This window comes from Cervus elaphus, chromosome 33 (assembly GCF_910594005.1).
Source record: "Cervus elaphus chromosome 33, mCerEla1.1, whole genome shotgun sequence".
NCBI classification, from domain to species: domain Eukaryota; kingdom Metazoa; phylum Chordata; class Mammalia; order Artiodactyla; family Cervidae; genus Cervus; species Cervus elaphus.
The window spans coordinates 63,188,540-63,211,296 of NC_057847.1; the positions used below are offsets into that span (position 1 = coordinate 63,188,540).

A 22,757-nucleotide genomic window follows, 5' to 3' on the forward strand; every position below is an offset into this window, starting at 1 on the left:
AAATACTCAGGGTTGATTTCCTTTAGGATTGACTTACCATCAATTCTTCAACTCTCAGCCTTCTTTATGGTCCAAGTCTTAAATCCATACATGACTACTGGATAAACTATAGCTTTGACTATATGGACCTTTTGGCAAAGTGATGTCTCTGCTTTTTAATATGCTGTCTGGGTTTGTCACAGCTTTTCTTGCAAGGAGCAAGCATCTTTTAATTTTTTGGCTGCAGTCACTGTCTATAGTGATTTTGGAGCCCCCAAATAAAAAATCTATCACTGCTTCCACTTTTTCTGCTTCTGTTTGCCATGAAGTAATGGAAGTGGATGCCATGACCTTAGCTTTTGGAAAGTTGAGTTTCAACATTTTCATTCTCTGCTTTCACCCTCATCAAGAGGCTCTTTGGTTTTTCTTCACTTTCTGCCATTAGAATGGTATAATCTGCATATCTGAGGTTGTTGATATTTCTCCGGGCAACCTTGATTCTAGCTTGTTATTCATCCAGCCCAGCGTTTTGTATGATATACTCTGCATATAAGTTAAATAAGAAGGGTGACAATATACAGCCATAATGTACTCTTTTCCCAATTTGGAACCAGTCCATTATTCCATGTCCAGTTATGTTGCTTCTTGACCTGCATACAATTTTGTCAGGAGACAGGTAATGTGGTCTGGTATTTCCATCGTTTTAAGAATTTTCCAACTTGCTGTGATCCACACAGTCAAAGGCTTTAGCTTAGTCAATGAAGCAGAGTGATAGTTGCTCAGTAGTATCTGACTCTTTTGTGACCCCATGGAATGTAGCCCGCCAGGTTCCTCTGTCCATTGAATTCTCCATCCAGGCAAGAATACTAGAGTGGGTTGCCATTTCCTTCTCCAGAGGAACTTCCTGGACCATGAATAGAATCTGAGTCTCCTGCATTGCAGGCAGATTCTTTACTCTCTGAGCTACCAGGGAAACCCTGATAGCTCAGTCAATGAAGCAGAAGTAGATGTTTTTCTGGAACTGCCTTCCTTTCCCTATGATCTCAAGAATGTTAGCAGTTTGATTTCTGGTTCCTCTGCCTTTTCTAAACCCTTGTTAATGGTGGGTTTTTGTAGATTTCTTTTATCAGGTTGAGTAAGTTCTTTTCTACCTCTTGTTTATTGAGTGTTTAATCATGAAAGGATGTTGAGCTTTGTCAAATGCCTTTTCTTCATTATTGAGGTACTCATATGTTTTTTCCTTTATTGATAGGCTACAGTATAATAATTGACTTTCACATATTAAACCAACCTTGCATCTAAGATAAAACTCACTTGGTCATAATATATAATCCTTTCATATACTGCTGGATTCAGTCTGTTAACATTTTGTTGACAATCATTATGTCTGTATTCATAAGAGATATTGATTTGTAGTGTTTTTTTATTCTTTCTTGGTCCAGTTTTGTTATTAAAGTATTACTGGTGTCAAAGAATGATGTGGAAAATGTTCCCTTCTCTACTATATTTTGAAAGATTTTGCAAAACATTGGTGTTTTTTAAATATTTGGTGAATTTGATAGTTAAGCTATTTGGGTCTAAACTTTTCCTTGTGGATGGATTTAGGTTAACAACTCATTCTCTTCACTGAATAAATGTTTATTCAGATTGATTATTTAGTTTAGAATCAGTTTTGGTATTGTATCTTTTTAGGAATTTGCCTATTTCATCTAAATTATCTAGTATATTGGTATACATTTGTGCATAGAATTTTCTTATAATATTTCATTATTTCTGTGAGGCTAAGAGTAGTGTCCCCTCTTTCGTTCTTAATTTTAGTAATTTGAGTCATCTTGTTTTTCTCAGTCATAGCTAAAATTTTGTCAAGTTTGTTGATCTCTTTAAGAACCAACTTTTTGTTTCGTTGATTTATTTCTGTATTTTCCATTCTCTATTTCCATTCTAGTCTTAATTATATTATATCTCCTGTTTGTTTTGGGTATGGTTTTCTCTTCTTTTCCAGTGTCTTAATGTTAAAAGTTAGATAATTAATTTGAGAACTTTCTTCTTTTTTAATAATAAACAATACAGATATAATTTTACTCTAAGCACTGCTTTCACTGGATCTGAATTTTGGTATGTTATTGTCTCAATTTCATTTATTCCAAAGTCTTGTCTAATTTCCCTTGGTTCTTCTTCTTTGGACAATTTGTTGTTTAGGAGTATGTTGTCATATAAAAAGGATGTAAAGGCTTTCCTGGAGGCTTAGATGGTAAGATGGCTTAGCCTGCCTGCAGTGTAAGAGACCTGGGTCCAATACCTGTATCAGGAAGATCCCCTGGAGAAGGGAATGACTACCCACTCCAGTATTCTTGCCTGGAGAATTCCATGGACAGACAAGCCTAGTGGGCTACAGTCCCTGCAGTCACAAAGAGGCGAACACAACCGAGGGACTAACACTTTGACGCTTTTCAAAGCAGCAAAGCTGCTTTGGAAAACATTTCGGCAGTTCCTTAATAAATTGAAAATCAAATTACTATAGTACCTAGGGATGCCATTACTAGGTATATACCCAAGAGAATTGAATATATAGCTGATCATAATGATATCCAAAAAGTGGAAAAAAGCCAGTGTCTATAACTGCTGAATGGATAAACAAAATGCAGCTGTAAAAAGGATAAAGTACTAATATACAGAATGGGTGAACCTTGAAGACATTATGCTCAGGGAAAGCCAGACACAAAGACTACATACTTTAGGATTCTATTTATATGCAATGTCCAAAATAGGCAAATTCTTGGAGATGGAAATATATTAGTGGTTGCCAAGTTCGGGAGAGGGTGGGAATAAAAAATGACTAGTAATGGGTATAGATTTTATTTTTGGAGTGATAAAAATGTTCCAGAATTAGATAGTGGTGATCGAGGCACATTTTGAATATACTAAAAGCTACTGAAATATACACTTTAAAAATGAATAGTAAAAGTGGTATATGAATTTATATCTCAATAAACTGTTGTTTTTTGAAAAGCTTATTAACAGTGAAATGCCATATACAGCCTATTAAAGTTATAAAAATTAAAAGATTTTATGATTCTATTGATGGGAATATAAATTGGTACCATCCTTTTACAATGCGGCATGGTAACATCGATCAAAATTTTAAAAACATGCCATAATTTCTAAAAACGTACTGTATAAACCCATCTATTAGAAATGCAGATAGGGGATGGATGGATGGATGGATGGATAGATGATTGATAGATGTATATGTACTTTAATGATGTCTAAAATAGACTTGGGGGAAAAATTCTAATCGTGTATGTTATATGATCATGTAAATAAAAGAGAATTATAAATATGCATATATAGGCATACAAGATATATAAATATATATTGAAGAAAGGGATAGGAGTTAGTCCTGAAAAACAGGATGGCAGGGATGGGTAGGTAGAGGGGAAGCAAGAGCCTTGAGGGAAAAGAGGTACATTTTTGTTTTTACTATTTCATTAACTGTACTTATAGTAACAGCAATTAACTTGAAAGTATTACAGCACATTGAGAATACCTATGTTGTTACAGCTTTTCATGCAGATTGAAGCTCTCTTTCCACAAAAATTTGGAACATGGACTGAGTATGCCAAAAGATACTGTAATGCACATGTCAGGTACGAAAAACTATTTTCTGTAAGTTTTAATCCTATTTACCATGAACATTAAGCTCTATTAAATTTTTTTTTCCCCCAGGGTTTTATAAACTTGTGGTAGCTATGGAATAATCTGAAGTAAAATCTTGGGTGAATGACCCATATATAGAATGAAAAAAAGGAGTAGATAATGGAAGTTTTTCTTTCCTTCTTTTTTACTTTTCATTTTTAAAATTATTTAATTGTGTCGACCAGATGGATGTGCACATTGTACAGAAATGATAAGTAAGTGGCTATTTTGCTCATGTCTTCCAGTTAACCATTTCCCTTCCCAGGTAACCAGTGTTGGCAGTTTCTTACATATTTTTCTGTAGGTACTGTATGCATGAAAAACACATATGGTTATGTATGCACAGTATTATTTCATTATATTTCTACATGTATAGTATTATACTGTACACATTGTTCTGCAGTTTGCTGTCTTCACTGACTGTATATTGGAGATCTTTGAATATCAGCTACTAGAAAAGCTTCGATATTCTTTTTAAATGTTGCTCTGTATTTCAGTGCTTGGATGCATTATAATTTATTTATGCAGTCTACTATGTATTATAGTGGCAAAGAGCATGCAAAATTAAAGTTAGACTATGTTTTATTTTCACATTCAATACCTACCAGGTATTTCATTTTGTAACTTTACCTCTCTATCCCTCAATTTCTTCAGCTCAAAAAAGAGAATAATTATTCCTTCCTTTGAGTTATTATGTGCCTTAAATGAGCTTATGTTATGAGGTCTTGAATAGTGACTGGCACATAGTGAGCACTCAGTAATTGCTAGATATTTTAGTGTTCCGTGTTATATATTCAGTACATGGGAATAAGTCTGTAACACAAATTTATTATAAATGGAATTGCTCATACAAAGGGCATTTGCATTTGTATATTTTTTAGATATTTGCAAATTATGCTTCTCAAAATTTATACCAATTTATATTCCTACCAGCAATATGATTATCTCTTTCCTCACACCTTACCGACATATTCAAAGAGAAATTATTTTTCTTGCCAATGTGATCTGATAGTAGTTTTAATGCACGTCAGTCTTCTTATGTTATTAAATGTAGCTTAACATTTTTTGATACTTGTAGAGTCATTTATACTTTTTTCCTGTCAGTTGTCTGTGTTCTTTGCCCTACATTCTACTAAGTTTATTGGCTCTTAATCTTAATAATATACTGGAAAACTTTATATATAGTGGAAGTCAGCTCTTTATATTTGATATGAATCCCACCTTTTTTCTCAGTATATATGTGTGTGTATGTGTGTTTTATTTTTTCCTTTCTACAATTCCCTGAAATAACCGCATGCGACTGAGATGTTCTGATCCATTCCATTCCATTCTAGTGCCACATAGTAGCAGGATAGTTTCCTAATCCTGACCAAGGATTGAATCTGGGTGTTTGACAGTGAAAGCTCGGATTAAGACTATAAATGGAGAAATATTCAGTATTAACATAAACCATAAACTCATTAAAAAGCCTAATACATTAACCATATGGAAATGGAATTTATATCAGGAGTGCAGTCATTGTTTAATATTAGGAAATTTGTTAATATAATTAGCCATGTTAATAATGAAAAGGAAAAGCTTCATTTCATTTCCTCCATTTATGTTGAGGTGTAATTTGATGAAGTTCAGCATTCATCTTTGATTAAAGTTTTGAATATAAGTTATTCATTTCATGTATGATATTTATATAAATGTAAACACATAAAATATATTTTGTGTGTTTGTGTTTTAAGCCTAAAGCAACCATCACATGAAATACTAATACCAAGGCAAGGGTTTAATTGTCTTTGTACTTTACCTTTATTCTGGGGACATTAGTTTAACTACTCAAAAGAAAAATAGGAGGTAAAATTCAGAAAGAAAAATGCAAAATTATCATTATTTGCTGCTGATATCATTATTTAGAAGACCTGAGATAATGAGCTGAGAAATGTTCAAAACCAAAGAGATTTCATTAAGGTGTCCTAGCACAAGGTTACCATTAAAAAGTTGTACACAGATAATAAACAGTTTTAAAATATAATACCAAATAGATGCAATACTGGATATTGTTAGGGAGTCCTTAATCGTGGTTCTTGCAGATTATAAATGCCAAAAATGTGTCTACATGAAACAAACACATTAACACATTAGTACATTTGTCTTTTGGGGACTAGGAAAACCTATCTGGTCAGAATACATTCCTTCTTTTCTGATTAGGACTTACCACATGAAAATATAAGTGTTTGAAGTGTATGCCTGTCCTTTTCTTGCTTTTGAATGTAGACACTATTTGAAAGGAAAATCTTTATGAAATGCTTGATTGGGGAGATAGTGTTCTATTTCCTGCTTACTGTGTGTGTATGCTCAGTCACTCAGCGGTGTTGTTACTCTTTCAGTCCCATGGACTGTACCCTGCCAGGCACCTCTGTCCCTGGAATTTTCTAGGCAAGAGTACTGGAGTCGGTTGCCATTTCCTTCTCCAGGAGATCTTCCCAACCCAGGGATCAAACCCAAATCTCTTGTGTCTCCTGAATTGGCAGGCAGATACTTTACCACTGTGCCACCTGGAAGCCCTTCATGTTTACTAGAGAAAGTCATTTCAAGACTGTTTATCATGCCTCTTAAGGCATTTTCTTTCAGATTCCATTTCATAAGTTTCAAGTTATTCCTTTACTTCTTTACCTTGGAAGCACTGTTTCCATAGACTCTGATTCAGATCAAGGCACTTCGTGGCATTTTAAGTTAGTTTGTAGAATGTTAATTTTTTTTTCCTGTAGTGTTCCGAATCTATGAAGTTGTCATTTTCACACTATAATTCTGCAGAAACCAAATTATGGTGAGTTATTCAGTTCTAAACCCTTATTTTATATTTGAAATGTTATGACTATATTAAAAATAAAGTTAAATGAAGCTTGAGGTAAAACAGACCTTTGCCTTTGTAAAGTTTATTAAATATATAAATGATGGCAAACAGAGTTATAATACTTACATGAAGTGATTTTGAGATGAGAAGTTTAGGTATAGGTAACTACCTATCTGGCTTGATTTGAAAGGCACAGAGAAAGTATTCCTGAATCAGAGCATCTCATATTCAAGATTCCTTACATCATTCACACCACTGGGTTATATTTAGAGGAAGCTGTAAATTCAAATATGATTTGAAGAAGATAGCACATTCAATTTTCAACCAGTAGCCAATTAGAGCTAGAAAGACTTTATGATCAGGTGGTCCCCCTCTGTCATTTTATAGATACCTGGTGAGGTTAAATGGCTTGCCATCTGTGTCACTTCCTCTTACATTATTTTTCACTTTTCCTGGCAGTGAGAAAGACTTAGGCAAGGGTAACTTTAATAAATGTTCTTTTACAAAGAAAAAAGGACACAAGATAGTCCAGCCATGCATCCTGTTAGCAGCAGCCACCTCCCTGATGTCAAGCTCGAAGGTTAAGAATATCTTTATAGTAATTTATCAAATTTTATGAACTTTCTTTCTAGCTCGTATTTTGTGCCCATTCCACTTCTCAAAAGAAATAGTTGTCTAAATTTTTATGACAGGGAAAATGCTGGGTGATAGTACATATAAGGTATGTATGGTCATTCTACAAAAGTGTTAATTAGTAGGTCATGTCAGCATCAGTAAATGTCTTATGTGGAAATGCACTGTACTTTGTCCTCAGCAGTGTTGAACTCAATATTCTCAGCCGTGGCTACATAGAGATCAGGTCTGTTCCACTTGCCAATAATTCGAATCTGAGAAAAATACTTAATATACGGGATGGCAGAGATAAGTTTGAAAAATAAGTAGCTAAAAACTAATAGGATAAATTCTGCACTTGTGCTTAGAATGTCTGCTTTGTATGAAAGGATTTGAGAAATCCTCACCTATTATCAGTAGTTCGGTTCACAAAGACTTCTGGTTTTGCATAACCCTAGGCTAAATGGCAACCCACTCCAGTATTCTTGCCTGGAAAATACCATGGACGGGGGAGCCTGGTACTCTACAGTCCATGGGGTCTCGAAGATTCGGACACAACTGAGCAACTTAACTTTCACTTCACTTTCATGCATTGGAGAAGGAAATGGCAACCCACTCCAGTGTTCTTGCCTGGAGAATCCCAGGGAGAGAAGAGCCTGGTGGGCTGCCGTCTATGGGATTGCACAGAGTCAGACTCGACTGAAGTGACTTAGCAGCAGCAGCAGCAGCAGCAGGCTAAATGAAAGTCAAGTGTCTATCATAACTGATAAAAATAAAGTAATGTTAGGGCACACTAATCAGAATAACATCTAGTATAAAGGATGGTTCTACTCTGCTCTTTGATTAGACCACAGCTGGGGTATAGTTAAATTTTGAATTAATCTATTCACTCAAAAAATATTTATAGGGTACCTGTTATTGCCATGCTTTACACTAGGTATCAAGTATCCATTAGAGCAGCAGTCCCCAACATTATTGGCTTCAGGAATCAGTTTCATTCCTGAGGTTTTCATTCCTCCTGGGGGAGGGAGGGGGAGCAGAATGGTTTCAGGATGATTCAAGGACATTACATTTATTGTGCACTTTATTTCTATTATTATTATATCAGCTCCATCTCAGATCATCAGGCATTAGATCCTGGAGGTTGGGGACCCCTGCATTAGAGAACAAAACCCAAGTGGTCCCAGCCTTCATTGAATTTTCTAGTCAAATACTAACCAGATAATTTTAGTTGTATTGAGTATCATAAAAGGGAAATAAAGGAAATGAACTAAGCAAGTCAGAAAGGCCTGAAGAGGCATCCTGTGAGTAAGTGATGTTTATCTGCATTCTAGGAAGAGGAATTTTCTGTGGTAAGGCTCAGAGCAAGAGAGACTGCTGTGCTTTTGAGGAACTAAAAGAAGTTCAGTTCAGCTGAATATTCTTGAGTTAATTGAACCTCTTGAGAGGATTTCAAGACAAGATGGAATTAGGCAGGGGTCATAATGATACAGTCTTGTTCTTCATCATAATAGCAGTAAGAAGGCATTGGAGGGTGTTTTGTGTTTTTTAGTTATTACTCTTGTGGGTTTTTTAAATTGCAGTAGAATATGCTTGAGGAAATTTCCCACTTTCACCCTTTTTAAGTTTATAGTTCAGTGATAATAAGTACATTCACACTTACTAATGTTGTTGTGCAGCCATCACCACCATCCATCTGAAACTCTGTGCTCATTAAGGAATAATTTCCCATCCCTACCCCGCACCCCAGCCACTGCATCAGGGACTTTAAAGCATGAAAGGACATGCATGAGTATGTTCACAAGTTTTATTTGTTATTTTTTAAGACAATGTTTTCATATGGTTCAGAATTCTAAACCTACAAAAGCACATATACTTGGGAAAAATCTCCCTTTCACTGCAGTTTCCCTCCCTTTAGGCAACTGTATATAGGTTTTAATCTTTCTACAGAAATTGTATGCTTTTTCAAACTAATTTTTATTTTTCACTGATTATTACAGACATACACATTATTTTGTACTTATTTGTCCTTTCTTTGTATATACAGATACTTTAGCTTCTTTTTTTTTTTTTTTTTTTTAGTGACTTTGTTATTGAGAATATCCATGGTTTCTCGGCAAGAAGTTGAGGAAGTTTGTATACTTATATTTTCTCTAGGAAAGTGGAGTGACAGTTATATGTTCAGAGAAGTGGCAAAATTGGGGATTAAAAATTTGGTGAATGTTGACGTGGTATGAGATTTTGGTGAATGGGGGGAATGAAATAATGAGATTAGTGTGGTAGAATCAGTGTGGCACTGAGGAACCATTTGAGCTCAGCAGTTCTAGATTTGTAACGGAAGCAGTCTTCTGTAAGGTATGGCTTCCCAGCATTGTGGGTAGAGACTTGGAAAAGTCTTGGAGACATCCAAGGTATTTTTTACACTAGCTTGCAATGCATGGACTGTCGGCCAAAAGAAATTATGCTATATTGTTAAAAACAAAAGTAATGTATAGACTCAGAAATGAAAGCAAGGTGAGGAAGTATATTGTGGACATGCTTAAAGTTGACTGAGAGGTACTGATGAGATAGGCTACACTGGGTGTGAGGGAACAAGTGGGCTAGAAGGACGGGCGTACTGGAGAGTGGAAGGTCTGAATTTCCTATTTTTCAGGATTGGTTATAGCCACAGGAGTGGAATGTTTGGAGTGGGTTTTAGAAGGTCACCAGAGACAAGGAATACAAGGAAGTAAAAGAAGACTAAAAGTCATATTTTAAGAAGTATGTTAACAAATGAAACCGTATCTGGGAAAATGTTACCAGAATACTGAGGGGATTTCATATTCATCTCTACAAGTGCCTAATATTATTGATTGCCTGGTATATTTAAGATATTATTTCAGAGCTGCTGGCAATACAAAGATGAGTAAGTGCTTGAACTTACGAAGCTTATAGGAATTTGAAAAAGAAAGACCTAGAGGGAACAAGTCTTTAAATATTTAAAGATCTGTCATGTTTTAAAGGAATTAGACTTTTGCTTTGTGGCCTCAGAGAGTAAACTATTATCAAGGAGTGAAATCTAATGGGGAAATAGGTGTTGGCTTAATACAAGAACTTGTAAAATAGGCATATGTATATTTACTTCTGCTTCATTGACTATGCTAAAGCCTTTCATTGTGTGGACCACAAGCTGTGGAAAATTTTTAAAGAAATGGGAATACCTGACTACTTTACCTGTCTCCTGAGAAACCTGTATGCAGGTCAAGAAGCAACAGTTAGAACCGGACATGAAACAATGAGCTGGTTCCAAATCGAGAAAGGAGTATGTCAAGGCTATATATTGTCACCCTACTTATTTAACTTATATTTCAGAGTATATCATGCAAAATGCCAGGCTGGGTGAATCACAAGCTGGAATCAAGATTGCCAGGAGAAATATCAACAACCTCAGAGATGTAGATGACACCACTCTAATGGCAGAAAGCCAAGAGGAACTAACAAGCCTCTTGATGAGGGTGAAAGAGGGAAGTGAAAAAGCTGGCTTAAAATTCAACATTCAAAAGACTAAGATCATGGCATCTGATTCCATAACTTCATGGCAAATAGATGGGGAAAAAGTGGACACAGTGGCAGATTTTATTTTCTTGGGCTCCAAGATCACTGTGGACAGTGACTGCTGCTACGAAATTAAAAGAAGTTTGATCCTTCAAAGGAAAAGTTATGACAAAGCTAGACAGTGCGTTAAAAAGCAGAGACATCACTGCCGCAGGTGGTCCTCATAGTCAAAGTTATGTTTTTTTCCAGTAGTAATGTACAGATGTGAGAGCTGGACCATAAAGAAGGCTGACACTAAAGAACTAATGCTTTCGAACTGTGGTATTGGAGAAGACTCTTGAGAGTCCCTTGGACAGCAAGGAGATCCAACCAGTCAATCCTAAAGGAAATCAACCCTGAATATTCATTGGAAGGATTGATGGTAAAGCTGAACCTTCAATATTTTGGCAAACTAATGCAAAGAGCCAACTCATTGGAAAAGAACCTGATGCTGGGAAAGATTGAGGGCAGGAGGAGAGGAGGGCAACAGAGGATGAGATGGTTGGATGGCATCACCAACTCAATGAACATGAGTTTGGGCAAACTCCAGGAGATACTGAAGAGCAGGGCAGCCTGACATGCTGCCCTTCATGGGGTTCCAAAGAACTAAGCTAGTGAATAACACCAGCAAATGGTTTTCCCAGTAGTCATATATGGATGTAAGAATTGGACTATAAAGAAGGCTGAGTGCCAAAGAATCGATGCTTTCAAATTGTGGTGCTGGAGAAGACTCCTGAGAGTTCTTTGGACAGGAAGGAGATCAAACAGTCAATCCTAAAAGAAATCAACTCTGAATATTCATTGGAAGGACTAATTCTGAAGCTGAAGCTCCAATACTTTGACCACCTGATGCACAGAGCCAGCTGATGGAAAAGACCCTGATGCTGGGAAAGATTGAGGGCAGTAGGAGAAGGGGGCAACAGAGGATGAGATGGTTGGATGGCAGCTCTGATTCAATGAATATGAGTTTGAGCACACTCCAGGAGATAGTGAAAGACAGGGAAGCCTGGCCTGCTGCAATCCATGAGGTCACAAAAAGTTGGACATGACTTAGCAACCGAACAGGGCTTCCCTGGTAGCTCAGACGGTAAAGAATCTGCCTGCAATGCAGGAGACCCGGGTTCGATCCCTGGGTTGGGAAGCTCCCCTGGAGAAGGGAATGGCAACACACTGCAGTATCCTTGCCTAAAGAATTCCATGGACAGAGATAATCCCATCAGGCTACAGTCCATGGGATCACAAAGAGTCAGACACAACTGAGCAACTAACACTTTCAACACTAGAGACTATGCAACAACAATATATGTGTATATGATAATAAAATATATAACACTATACAATAAAAATGGAATGGAGAAATACCATAATCCCAACTATCCTAACAAGTAAATTGTTTTTTTTTTTCTGTAATTCTATTGCTATCTGCATGTCTAATAATTTTTATATAGTTTTAAATTTTAACATAGCCTGCACATGATGCTATCATCTGCTGCTTCACTTAGTGTATCACTTTATCCCTTTGTCTTTGTAAGTTGTTTTATTTTCTTTATTTTTACTCCTGTAAAGATGAAAGAAAGAGTTAGTCATTCAGTTGTGTTGACTCTTTGCAACCTCATGGACTGTAGGTCGCCAGGCTCCTCTGTCCATGGGATTCTCCAGGCAAGAATACTGGAGTGGATAGCCATTCCCTTCTCCAGGTAATCTTCCCAACCCAGGGATTGAACCTGGGTCTCCTGGATTGCAGACAGATTCTTTAAAGATAAAGGTAGTTGATTACTTTGGGGAAAGTGGTTTATAATTATTTTAACAATTCAAAGAGGAAAGTGTTTTTAAATAAGAACAAATCAACTAAACTCTCACTGTCCAGAGATAATCAGTACCTAATGTACTGATTATTAATATTTTTTTTAGTATTTATATACTCAATATTTTTTAAAGTTTCCCTCTAGATAGCCTTTCTATTAGATACATGGGGTTAGGGAGACAGGTAGATAGAAAGGCAATTTTATATAGGTAGGGTCATATTATGCATACTTTTCTGTAGTACGCTTTTTCATTGAGCACAATTTTACATTGTCATCCTTTATCAATAACTAAAAAACATCATTTTCATTGGCTACATGGTATTACATTTTATATATAAGATACTATGCCCGAGTTCTCTGGTGGCACAGTGGATAATAATCTGCTTGCCAACGTGGGAGACATGGGTTCAGTCTCTCGTCCAGGAAAATTTCACGTGCTGTGAAGCAACTAAGCCGGTCCACCACAGCTGCTGAACCCGTGTGCTAGAGCCCAGAAGCCACAACTGCAGAACCTGCTTCTGCAGCTACTGAAGCTTGAGCGCTCTGGGGCCCACGAGCCGCAACTACTGAGCCTGTGTGCCACAAGCACTGCAGCCTGCTCGCCCTAAAGCCTGCATGCCCTGCAGCCCACATGCCACAGCTGCTGAGCTCGCATGCCTAGAGCCTGTGCAGCCAGAGAAGCCACTGCAGTGAGAAGCCTGCGCACTGCAGCAAAGGGAAGCTCCTGCCTCCACAACTCGGGAGAGTCTGTGCACAGCAGCGAAGATCCAATGCAGCTACAAGTAAACAAGTAAAATAATTTTTTAAAAAAAGATACTATGCCATGTATTTTAGATGTATTATCTTTAATTCTTTCAGCAATTCTACAAGGTTGATGATAATATGTCCATTTTACAGAGGAGTAAACTGAGGATTAGAAAGGTTAAGGAACTTGTCCAAATCACAGAACTAAAATGTGAAAGAGAAGTTGAAACACTTCTTGTCACCACTTTTCTTCGATCCTCTTTCCAAATTTGAGTTATTTGGTAAGTCAGTGTCTGTGTTTATACAGTTGACTAAATAGAATAAATAGACTAAATTAATATTGTTCTCTAGTAAATCCAATAGTTGAGTGTTCCTTTCTTGGTCAGTTTTTTATCTTTAATTATTCTCTTTTATTCTATCTTTTGAGTTTTATATTGCCATCAGTGGTTGTTTTTTTTTTTTTCTTTTTTTACTCAAAGACTCCAACAGATCTGTCAATTTCCAAAAGGTCATACAAGCACATAAAATAATCTTTTCCTTTTTCCCTTCTTATTTCCTGGAGACCTCCTTCCCACAGCCTTCTGTTCTGCTCCAATCTGGATTTGTTTTTCTTTAGGCGTGGCGCAAAGCTGTCTTTTGAGTTTTCTTTTGCATTTCTGTATTCGAAGACTTTTCTTTCTTAGTTTATTTTCTGGTCTTTTTAATGTTTTATTATGGAAAAAGTTCAGTATACACAAAAGTACAGAGAACAAAATAATGAGTCCCCCATGTACTTTTCATGTACCCAATGAGCATCAGCATTTGTCAGCTTATGGCCAGCCTTGGTTTAGCTATATTCAGAGTGTGTTAGTCACTCAGTCATTTCCAACTTTGTAACCCCATGGACTGTAGCCCGCCAGGTTCCTCTGTCCATGGAATTCTCCAGGCAAGAATACTGCAGTGGGTAGCCATCCCCTTCTCCAGGGGATCTTCCTGACCCTCTAACCTCTACCACCCCATGTTATTTTGAAGCAAAGCCTAGACATCACATTTTATCCATAAAATATTTTAGTAAATATATCTAGAGAGTAAGGAATCTTTTTAAGAAAAAAATTATTATACTATTATCATGCATAAAAAGATTAACTTTAATAATAATCCCTTAATAACATTAAAAAACCTCATCAGTATTTCTATACTCAGTTATTTTGTGAATGTCAGAATTTTACAGTTTTATAAGTTTTTCCCCCATTGTTTGTTTGAGTCAATACTCAAATAAGGCTCACATGTTACAAATCATAGGTCCCACTCTTGATGTCCTAAGTCTCTTTTAGTCTTCAGATTTCTCCTCAATTTCTGAGTTTGATTATTTTTAGTTTATTGAAAAAACTAAATTGTTGCTGTAATCTGGGTTTTGCTGTTTGCATCTCCACAGTATTGTTTAACATGTTCCTCTGTCCTCTGTATTTGATGCAGAGACTTTAATTTTTTTTTTTTAGCAGTTCTGCTTTTCTAAGGATGTTGTGTTTTTCCATTAGAAGGCCCATGATAGCTGAGGCCTTCCTTTTTGTAATGTTAGTAGCTGAGAATGTTCGGTACACTGTTTATTAAATCATTAGACATTGCAAATGGTAATATTTGGATACTCTTTCTTCATTTATTAGCTAACATACCTCTGTAAAGGATCCTCACCTCATCCACTATTTAGACATTCATTGGTTCTGTTTGTTTAAAACAGGGAGAATAGGGCTTCCCTGGAGGCTCAGTCAGTGATAAAGAATCTGCCTGCTAGTGCCAGAGACATGGGTTCAATTCCTGATTCAGGAAGATCCCACATTCCACAGAGCATCTAAGCCCATGCCCCGCAACTATTGAGCCTGTGCTCTAGAGCCCGAATACCACAACTGCACCCTAGAGTCTATGCTCCACAACAAGAGAAGCCACTGCAGTGAGAAGCCTGAGGACCGCAACTAGAGGGTAGCCTTCATTTGCTGCAAACAGAGAAAAGCTATGCAGCAACGAAGACCTAACACAGCCAAAAATAAATACATAAAATTTTTAAAATAGATCAAAAAATGTAAAAGGGAGGGTAAAATGATTAGTTTTTCCTCTTTGTGAGTTTCCAAAATAATAAGTTGTTTTGCTAGCATTCTCTAATAGTGTTCGATGAAGGCTTTATAAAAAGTTTTATCTCTTCACGGCTGCAGTGAGTCTTTGTTGCCTTCAGGCTTTCACTAGCTGCAGTGAGCAGGGTCTGCTTTCTGGGTGTGGTGTGCGGGCCTCTCACTGTGGTGTCTTATTGCGCAGCACAGGCTATAGGCGCTCAGTCTCCCAATACTTGTGCCTTACGGGCTGTGGAGTGCAGTCTCGGTAATTGTAGCACTTGGGCTTAGATGCTCTCGGCATGTAGGCTCCTCCTGGACCAGAGACCGAGCCAGTGTTCCTATTTTTAGCTATCATGTCACACTTATTCCCACCTTCTAAGGTACCTGATCTTTTTCATTGCTAACACATTTCTAGAATTTTGTGCGCACACACTCCCTGGTATTCAGCTTTCTGTTTGGTAGAGTCTTCACATTTTTTTTTCCCTGCTTGTAGAAGTGTGTTAACATTGTTTGCTGTTGTTTGATTTTCATTCTATTTTTCCTGGTGGGCTCATGTATTTTTATTTCTTGGTTGTCATTTTGATTGAGGATAAATATGTGTTTGTTCAGTTCACCATGTTTTAACCAAGACATCTCCCCTACTTACTTTCCGTTTTCCAAAAATTGGATGAAATACTCTCTTTCCCTCTCTCTCTCTTTTCTCTCATGTCTTTGTTCTTGTTATGTAATAGCTTTTAAATTCCTTTCCTTTCACGTTAGAATAATAGAAACAAGTGATAAATATGATTAGTTTGTTATGTTTAACCTCATCTCTTTCCAAACTCTGGTTGTTGCTTTAGTTTTTGCTTGCTAAAGAATTGCTCTCCTCAATAATTGTGTGGTGTATTCATTAGTCAGTTCATCCATTTGTTCATTAATTCATAAGCTACTTATTATATGTTAGCCACCATGCTAGGTGCTAGGAATACAAAGTAGATAAGACATGGTCCTTGCCATTAAGAAACTTAACACTCAGAATATTCATGATTCTAATCTCAGATTTGCATGCTGCTGTTAAGTTACATTATAACCTTGAGTTATTTCTTGAAATAACATATTTTCATTTATCCAGGTAGTTTTTTTTTTTTTACTTGCTCCCAAATTTATCTAAATAGCCCGCGCAATAGTTCTTGGATTCATATATTTGTTTATCTCTGTAATTGCAGAAGTACTTTGGGTGAGTAGTTTGCCTCAGCTTATTCAGCTGCTTTTGGGCCTGATTACAGTTACTTTGATAATTCACATACATCTGGAGATTGGCTCTGCTTAAGAAACATAAAACATTACTTCCATTTATGCAAATTTCTTCTACACATTTGAGCTCTTCATCGAATTGATTCCGAGGGCTTCAGAATCTCCTGTTTTGCAGAGCTCAAAGAACTTTACTAACAGGAAATGAGTGCACTCTTGAGAAGCCGTCTGCCCCATGCACATGGCTTGGCTGCATCGGAAATCCTATACTCCCTTAACTGATAGAGCAGCCTTTTATATTTTTCCCTTCAGTTTCAAGTTTAGAGCACTCAAGTGTCCAGTTATACTGGTAATCATATAAGGTGTTCTGAGCCGCATATTTTGTTTCAGAACACTGGACTTTCCAAAATCCTTCATCTTAAAAGTCTGTTCACTAAATGTTAAACATTTCCAAAGCCAATTGTGTGACTGCAGTGAAGAGATAAATTTTTCATGTTTTCTAACAGCATGTTCCATACCTTTATGCCATCAACTGAATATGGTTAGAGTGAAAGAAATAACACAATTTGATGGTTCCTCTTTTCTGCAGCTTGATTACATTGTAATGTGCATTTTGTTCTTTTCACGGTGACACTTTTCCTGAGTTTCAGAGCATCCTAATGTTTTAGGATTTGAGGAACAAGTTTATGTTCTATTTACCTAGACTGTTGCTCTTTATCAGCTCTACTTATAATCTCTCTTAGTCTTTTCACTCTGAATAATTCCCATTATTTAGTCTATCTTCCTATAATAGAGCTTTCCTACTTCACTTTTTCCCTCTGGTATATTTACATTAAAATATTCCCATTTCTAAACATTTTCTTATACATTAGATAAATATACACTGTAAGACATTAAGAAAAAAACTGAAAGATTTAAATAAATGAAGTGAAATACTGTGTTCATGGACTAGAAGACTCAATATTTTTTAAATAACCATTCCCCTCAAATCGTTATATAGATTCAATGCAATAATTGAATAATTCTCACTGGAAATTTTAGTATACCATACTTTCTGCCTCCAGCTAGGGCTGGCAGCCCATCTGCCTCACTTTATCTCCTTTTATCTCTTATTTTGTTTTCTCCCTTTGTGTCTCTGTCACTCCTTTTTATAGCCTTTGTTGTTGTTGTTTAGTCAAGAAGTCATGTCCCACTCTTTGCAACCCCAGGGACTGCAAATTTACTGTCTCCTGGAGTTTGTTCAAACTCACGTTCATAGAGTCAGTGATGCCATCCAGTCATCTCATCCTCTGTCACCCGTTCTCCTCCAGCCTTCAATCTTTCCCAGCATCAGGGTCTTTTCCAATGCGTTGGCTCTTTGCATCAGGTGGCTAAATTATTGGCGCTTCCACATCAGTCCTTCCAGTGAACATTCAGGGTTGATTTCCTTTAGGATTGACTTGTTTGATCTCTTTGTAGTCCGAGCAACTCTTCTCCAGCACCACAGTTTGAAAGCATCAATTCTTCAATACTCAGCCTTTATTATGGTCCAACTCACATGTCCATACTTGACTACTGAAAAAATCATAGCTTTGACTCTAGGGACCTTTGTCGGTAAAGTAATGTCTCTGACTTTTAATACACTGTCTAGGTTTGTTATAGCTTTTCTTCCAAAGAGCAAGTGTCTTTTCATTGCTGCAGTCACTGTCCACAGTGATTTTAAAGACCAAGAAAATTCAGTCTGCCACTGTTTCCACTTTTTCCCCATCTATTTGCCATGAAGTGATAGGGATGGATGCCATGATCTTAGTTTTCTGAATGTTGAGTTTTCAGCCAGCTTTTTCACTCTCTTCTTTCACCTTCATCAAGAGGCTCCTTAGTTCCTCTTTGCTTTCTGCCTTTAGGGTGGTGGTATCTGCATATCTGAGGTTATTGATATTTCTCCTAGCAATCTTGATTTCAGCTTGTGAATCATCCAGCCCAGCATTTGGCATGATGTACTCTGCATATAAATTAAATTAGCAGGGTTATGCAGCCTTAATGTACTCCTTTCCCAATTTGGAACCAGTTTGTTGTTCCATGTTCGGTACTAACTGTTGCTTCTTGACCTGCATACAGGTTTCTCAGGAGGCAGGTAAGGTGCTCTGGTATTCCCATCACTTGAAGAATTTTCCACACTTTGTTGTAATCTACACAGTCAAAGGCTTTAGCTTAGTCAGTGAAGCAAAAGTAGATGTTTTTCTGAATTCTCTTGCTTTTTCTATGATCCAATGGATGTTGGGAATTTGATCTCTGGTTCCTCTGCGTTTTCTAAATCCAGCTTGAACATCTGGAAGTTCTCAGTTCACATACTGTTGAAGCCTAGCTTGAAGGATTTTGAGTATTACCTTGCTAGCACATGAGATGAGTGCAATTGTGTGGTAGTTTGAACATTCTTTGGCATTGCCTTTCTTTGGGATTAGAATGAAAACTGAACTTTTCCAGTTGTGGCCACTTCTGAGTTTTCCAAATTTGGTGACATATTGAGTGCAGCACTTTAGCAGCATCTTTAGGATCTGAAGTAGCTCAACTGGAATTCCATCACTCCACTAACTTTGTTTGTAGTAATGCCTCCTAAGGCCCACTTGACTTCATACTCCAGAATATCTGGCTCTAGGTGAGTGACCATACCATCGTGGTTATCTGGGTCATTAAGACCTTTTTTTGTACAGTTCTTCTGTGTATTCTTGCCACCTCTTCTTAATCTCTCCTGCTTCTGTTAGGTCCTTGCCATTTCTGCCCTTTATTGTGCGCATCTTTGCATGAAATGTTCCATTGGTATCTGTACTTTTTTTGAAGAGATCTTTAGTATTTCCCAATGCTAACTGGAGTTAGAAAAGGCAGAGATCAAATTGCTAACATGTGTTTGATTATAGAAAAAGCAAGAGAATTAAAAAAAAAAAATGTACTTCCTCTTCATGCTGCAGGTGCTTATCTGGCAATAGGAAGTCTCCCTTGTACCAAGTCATAGTCTCCAAGGTTCCAGATTCTCTCAATACACAGACACCAAGAGGCTGGCAGGTTCATCTAACCTGCTTATGATTTGGTGAAATGTGAGGAGAGGTGTTTCCATTTGTTGTCAATCTCCTGTTTAACAGAAGGGTCACTACAGCATTTTCCACAGACTGTATTAAAACAATATCCACGAGGTCGCTAATTTAGAAGGAAATGGGGCTTCGGCAGTTTCGTTTTGTTTGGTTTTGTTTTATATGCAATGACACAAAGTTAATTTAAGAAGTGATTTGGATAGAAAATTTGAAAGGGTCCTTGTGGATATTCATTTCTGGCCATCAAGATGTGGATGCACATTTCTTAAAATTCTCACCCATTATGTCTTTTCAGCCTACAAAAATATGAGAAACAATACCACACTGGCAGGGGAAGCAAACCTTCCCTCTCGCTGGCAGCCATGATGGGCCCTGAGGCTGTCTGCCGTAGAGTCAGCATGATGACAAGACAATCTTGCAGTGACACTCACCCTTGAAGGAAAAGGGCACTTGGATTGTGCTGTCTGCTAGGATTCAGGAATGAACAGTGAAAGAGGAATTGGAACAGTGAAAGAACTGCTTAATTAAGAGTGTTAGGAAGTATTGACTTTGGAAAATGTGGTTTTCATAAACCAGAATCGAATGAAAGTCTAAACCCAGTATTGCTTACTTTGCTCCCTAAAATAACAGAGGTCTAGTGAGGTAATCTTCTGGCAATACACAGGTCAGGGGAGGAATAGTGAGCAACTCAGGGGTGAGATATGACTCCTTTAGAGCAAAAAAAGGGTCAGCCCTCTATTACTAAATACCACTTTTGTCAGGGCCTTTGTAACATGCATTGTTCTCACCCCAGTCTTATCATTTTGATAAGGACCTTATTGTCTTTTTACCAACTTATTGCTTGAGATGATAATATAGCCTGTCTGTTTGCTGTTTCTAGACTGTGGTATATTTTCCTAGTGGTTTGGTTTAAAAAAAAAAAATAGTGCTTAATTAAAAAAATATATATGCTCAAAGAATTAAAGGAAGACATGGAGAAAGTCTAGAAAATGATGAATGAACAAAATGGAAATATTAATAAAGAGAAAACTATTAAAATTCTAAAAAGAAGTTCTGGAGCTTAAAAGGAAAATAACTGAAAAGAAAAATTCCCTAGAGGAATTTAAAAGCAGTTTTGATCAGGCAGAGCTTGTCTCCAGTTTCTCCATCCCTTCTTTTTTTTTTTTTTTTTGATGTTCTTTCTCACGCATTTATCAAGTGTAATGGAAAAACTTTTGTATACATATATATAAATATGTATAATATTTATATTTTAGAAAACATACAAATTTTTGCCTAACTAAAAAAATGATGACATTTTGATTCCACTTGTTTGACTTAGTATGAATAGAATGCTAGACTTCTAATTAAAAAATAGATACACAACAAGCAGCAAAGGTTTACTATATAGCGTAGGGAACTATAGTCAATATCTTGTAATAACCTGTGATGGAAAATAATTTCAAAAATCATATATGTGCTTTTGTATCACTGAATCACCTTTCTGTGCACCTGAAACATTGTAAGTCAACTTTGCTTCAATAAAATATATATTTTTTAAAAATATGAAGATTGAAAAAAAAAGATTCAGAGAACTTGAAGATAAAACAAAGGAAATTTTCAAGTCTTGAGGAAAAGAAAGAAGAATGAAGAAAAGTGAACAGAACCCACAGGATCTCTGTGCATTGTGGATTCCCAAGAGAAACGAGAAGAAAGGGGCTGAGATTATTTGACGAAATAAGGACTAATAACCTCCCAAATTTGATGGAAGACATTATAAATGTCCAGAAAGTTCAACAGACTCCAGAGTAAAATAAACCAAGGTGGCCTATATCCAGATACATTATAATCCAGCTTTCTAAAGACAAAGAGAATCTTGATAGCAACAGCAAAGCAACTCAATGTGTAGAAGGGATTCTTAGAATGATTATTAGCTGATGTCTTAACCAGAAATTTTGGAGGTCAAAAGTCAGTGAGCTGATATACCATGTGATTCAGCAATTTCACTTCCGGCTATATTCCCAAAATAATTAAATGCAGGGTAGTGAAGAGGTATTTGTAACCTTGTTCATAGCAGCATTATTCACAATAAGCAAATCAAGTATCCATGAATGAATGGATAGGCAAAATGTGGTTTATACATCCAATGGAATATTCAGTCTTAAGACGGAAATTCTGACATAAGCCACAACATGGATGAATCCTGAGAACATTATGATAAGTGCAATAAACCAGTCTCCAACAAATGCTGTGTGAATCCACTTATGTGATCTACCTAATCAAAATCATAGAGACAGAAAGTAGAATGGTGCTTGCCATGGGTTGCGAGTAGGAGAGAATGAGGAGTTATTGTTTAATGGGTTTTACAAGATGAAATTTATGAAGATGACCAGTGGCGATAGTTATGTAGCATTATGGATGTATTTAATACCATTGAACTGCATACTTAGTAATGGTCAAGATGGTAAATTTTATGTATATTGATCACAATTTAAAAAATTAAAAAATCAATTAAAAATGGATTGTACACTAAATTATAAAGCCTGAAACTATAAAACTCAAAGAAAACAAAGGAATACATTGTAACTTAGGGTTAGGCAAATATTTTTATACAGGATGCAAAAAACATGTACTGTGAGAGATAAAAGTGATGGATTTTACTTCTTAAAAATTGAAAATGTCTCTTCCAAAGACAATGGTAAGACAAAGAATGGATAATACACAGATAAGAAGAAAATATTTGTAAAGTACATATTTGATAAAAGGATATATAAAGTCATATATGTGTATAAATACATGTATTTTAAAATATACAAAAGAAACTTATTAAAGAACGTATCAGATCTCTCAAAACTCAGTTATAAAGCAAAGAGATATCAAAAAGATAAGGTGAGATCAAAACAGCACTTGAAAAGATGCAACATCATTAGTCATCAGAGAAATGCTAGTTAAAACTACAATGAAATACCAGTATACATGCATTAGAATAGATAAGACTTTTACAAATTGAAAATACCAAATGATGTTAATGCATGATGCTAAAGAACTGGAATTCACATACATTAATGATGGGAGTGTAAAATGGCGTATAAACTTTTGGAAAAAAGTATGCCAAATTTTTATAAAGTTAAACATACACTTAACA

The 22,757-nt window shown here is 36.4% G+C and overlaps 1 protein-coding gene across 6 annotated transcripts in view; it reads left to right on the forward strand.

Moving 5' to 3' along the window:
- The window catches only part of ZRANB3 (zinc finger RANBP2-type containing 3), a 278,640-nt gene that overhangs the window by 154,387 nt on the left and 101,496 nt on the right, over window positions 1-22,757 (forward strand). For 5 of the 6 annotated variants that reach the window (XM_043894549.1, XM_043894548.1, XM_043894550.1 and 2 more), the window contains exon 6: window positions 3,541-3,626. In XM_043894549.1, the coding sequence (XP_043750484.1) occupies window positions 3,541-3,626 (86 nt within the window). Of the gene's footprint in view, window positions 1-3,540; window positions 3,627-12,486; window positions 13,301-13,407; window positions 13,536-22,757 lie in introns of those variants that run through there. The other variant, XM_043894554.1, reaches the window with a different exon arrangement.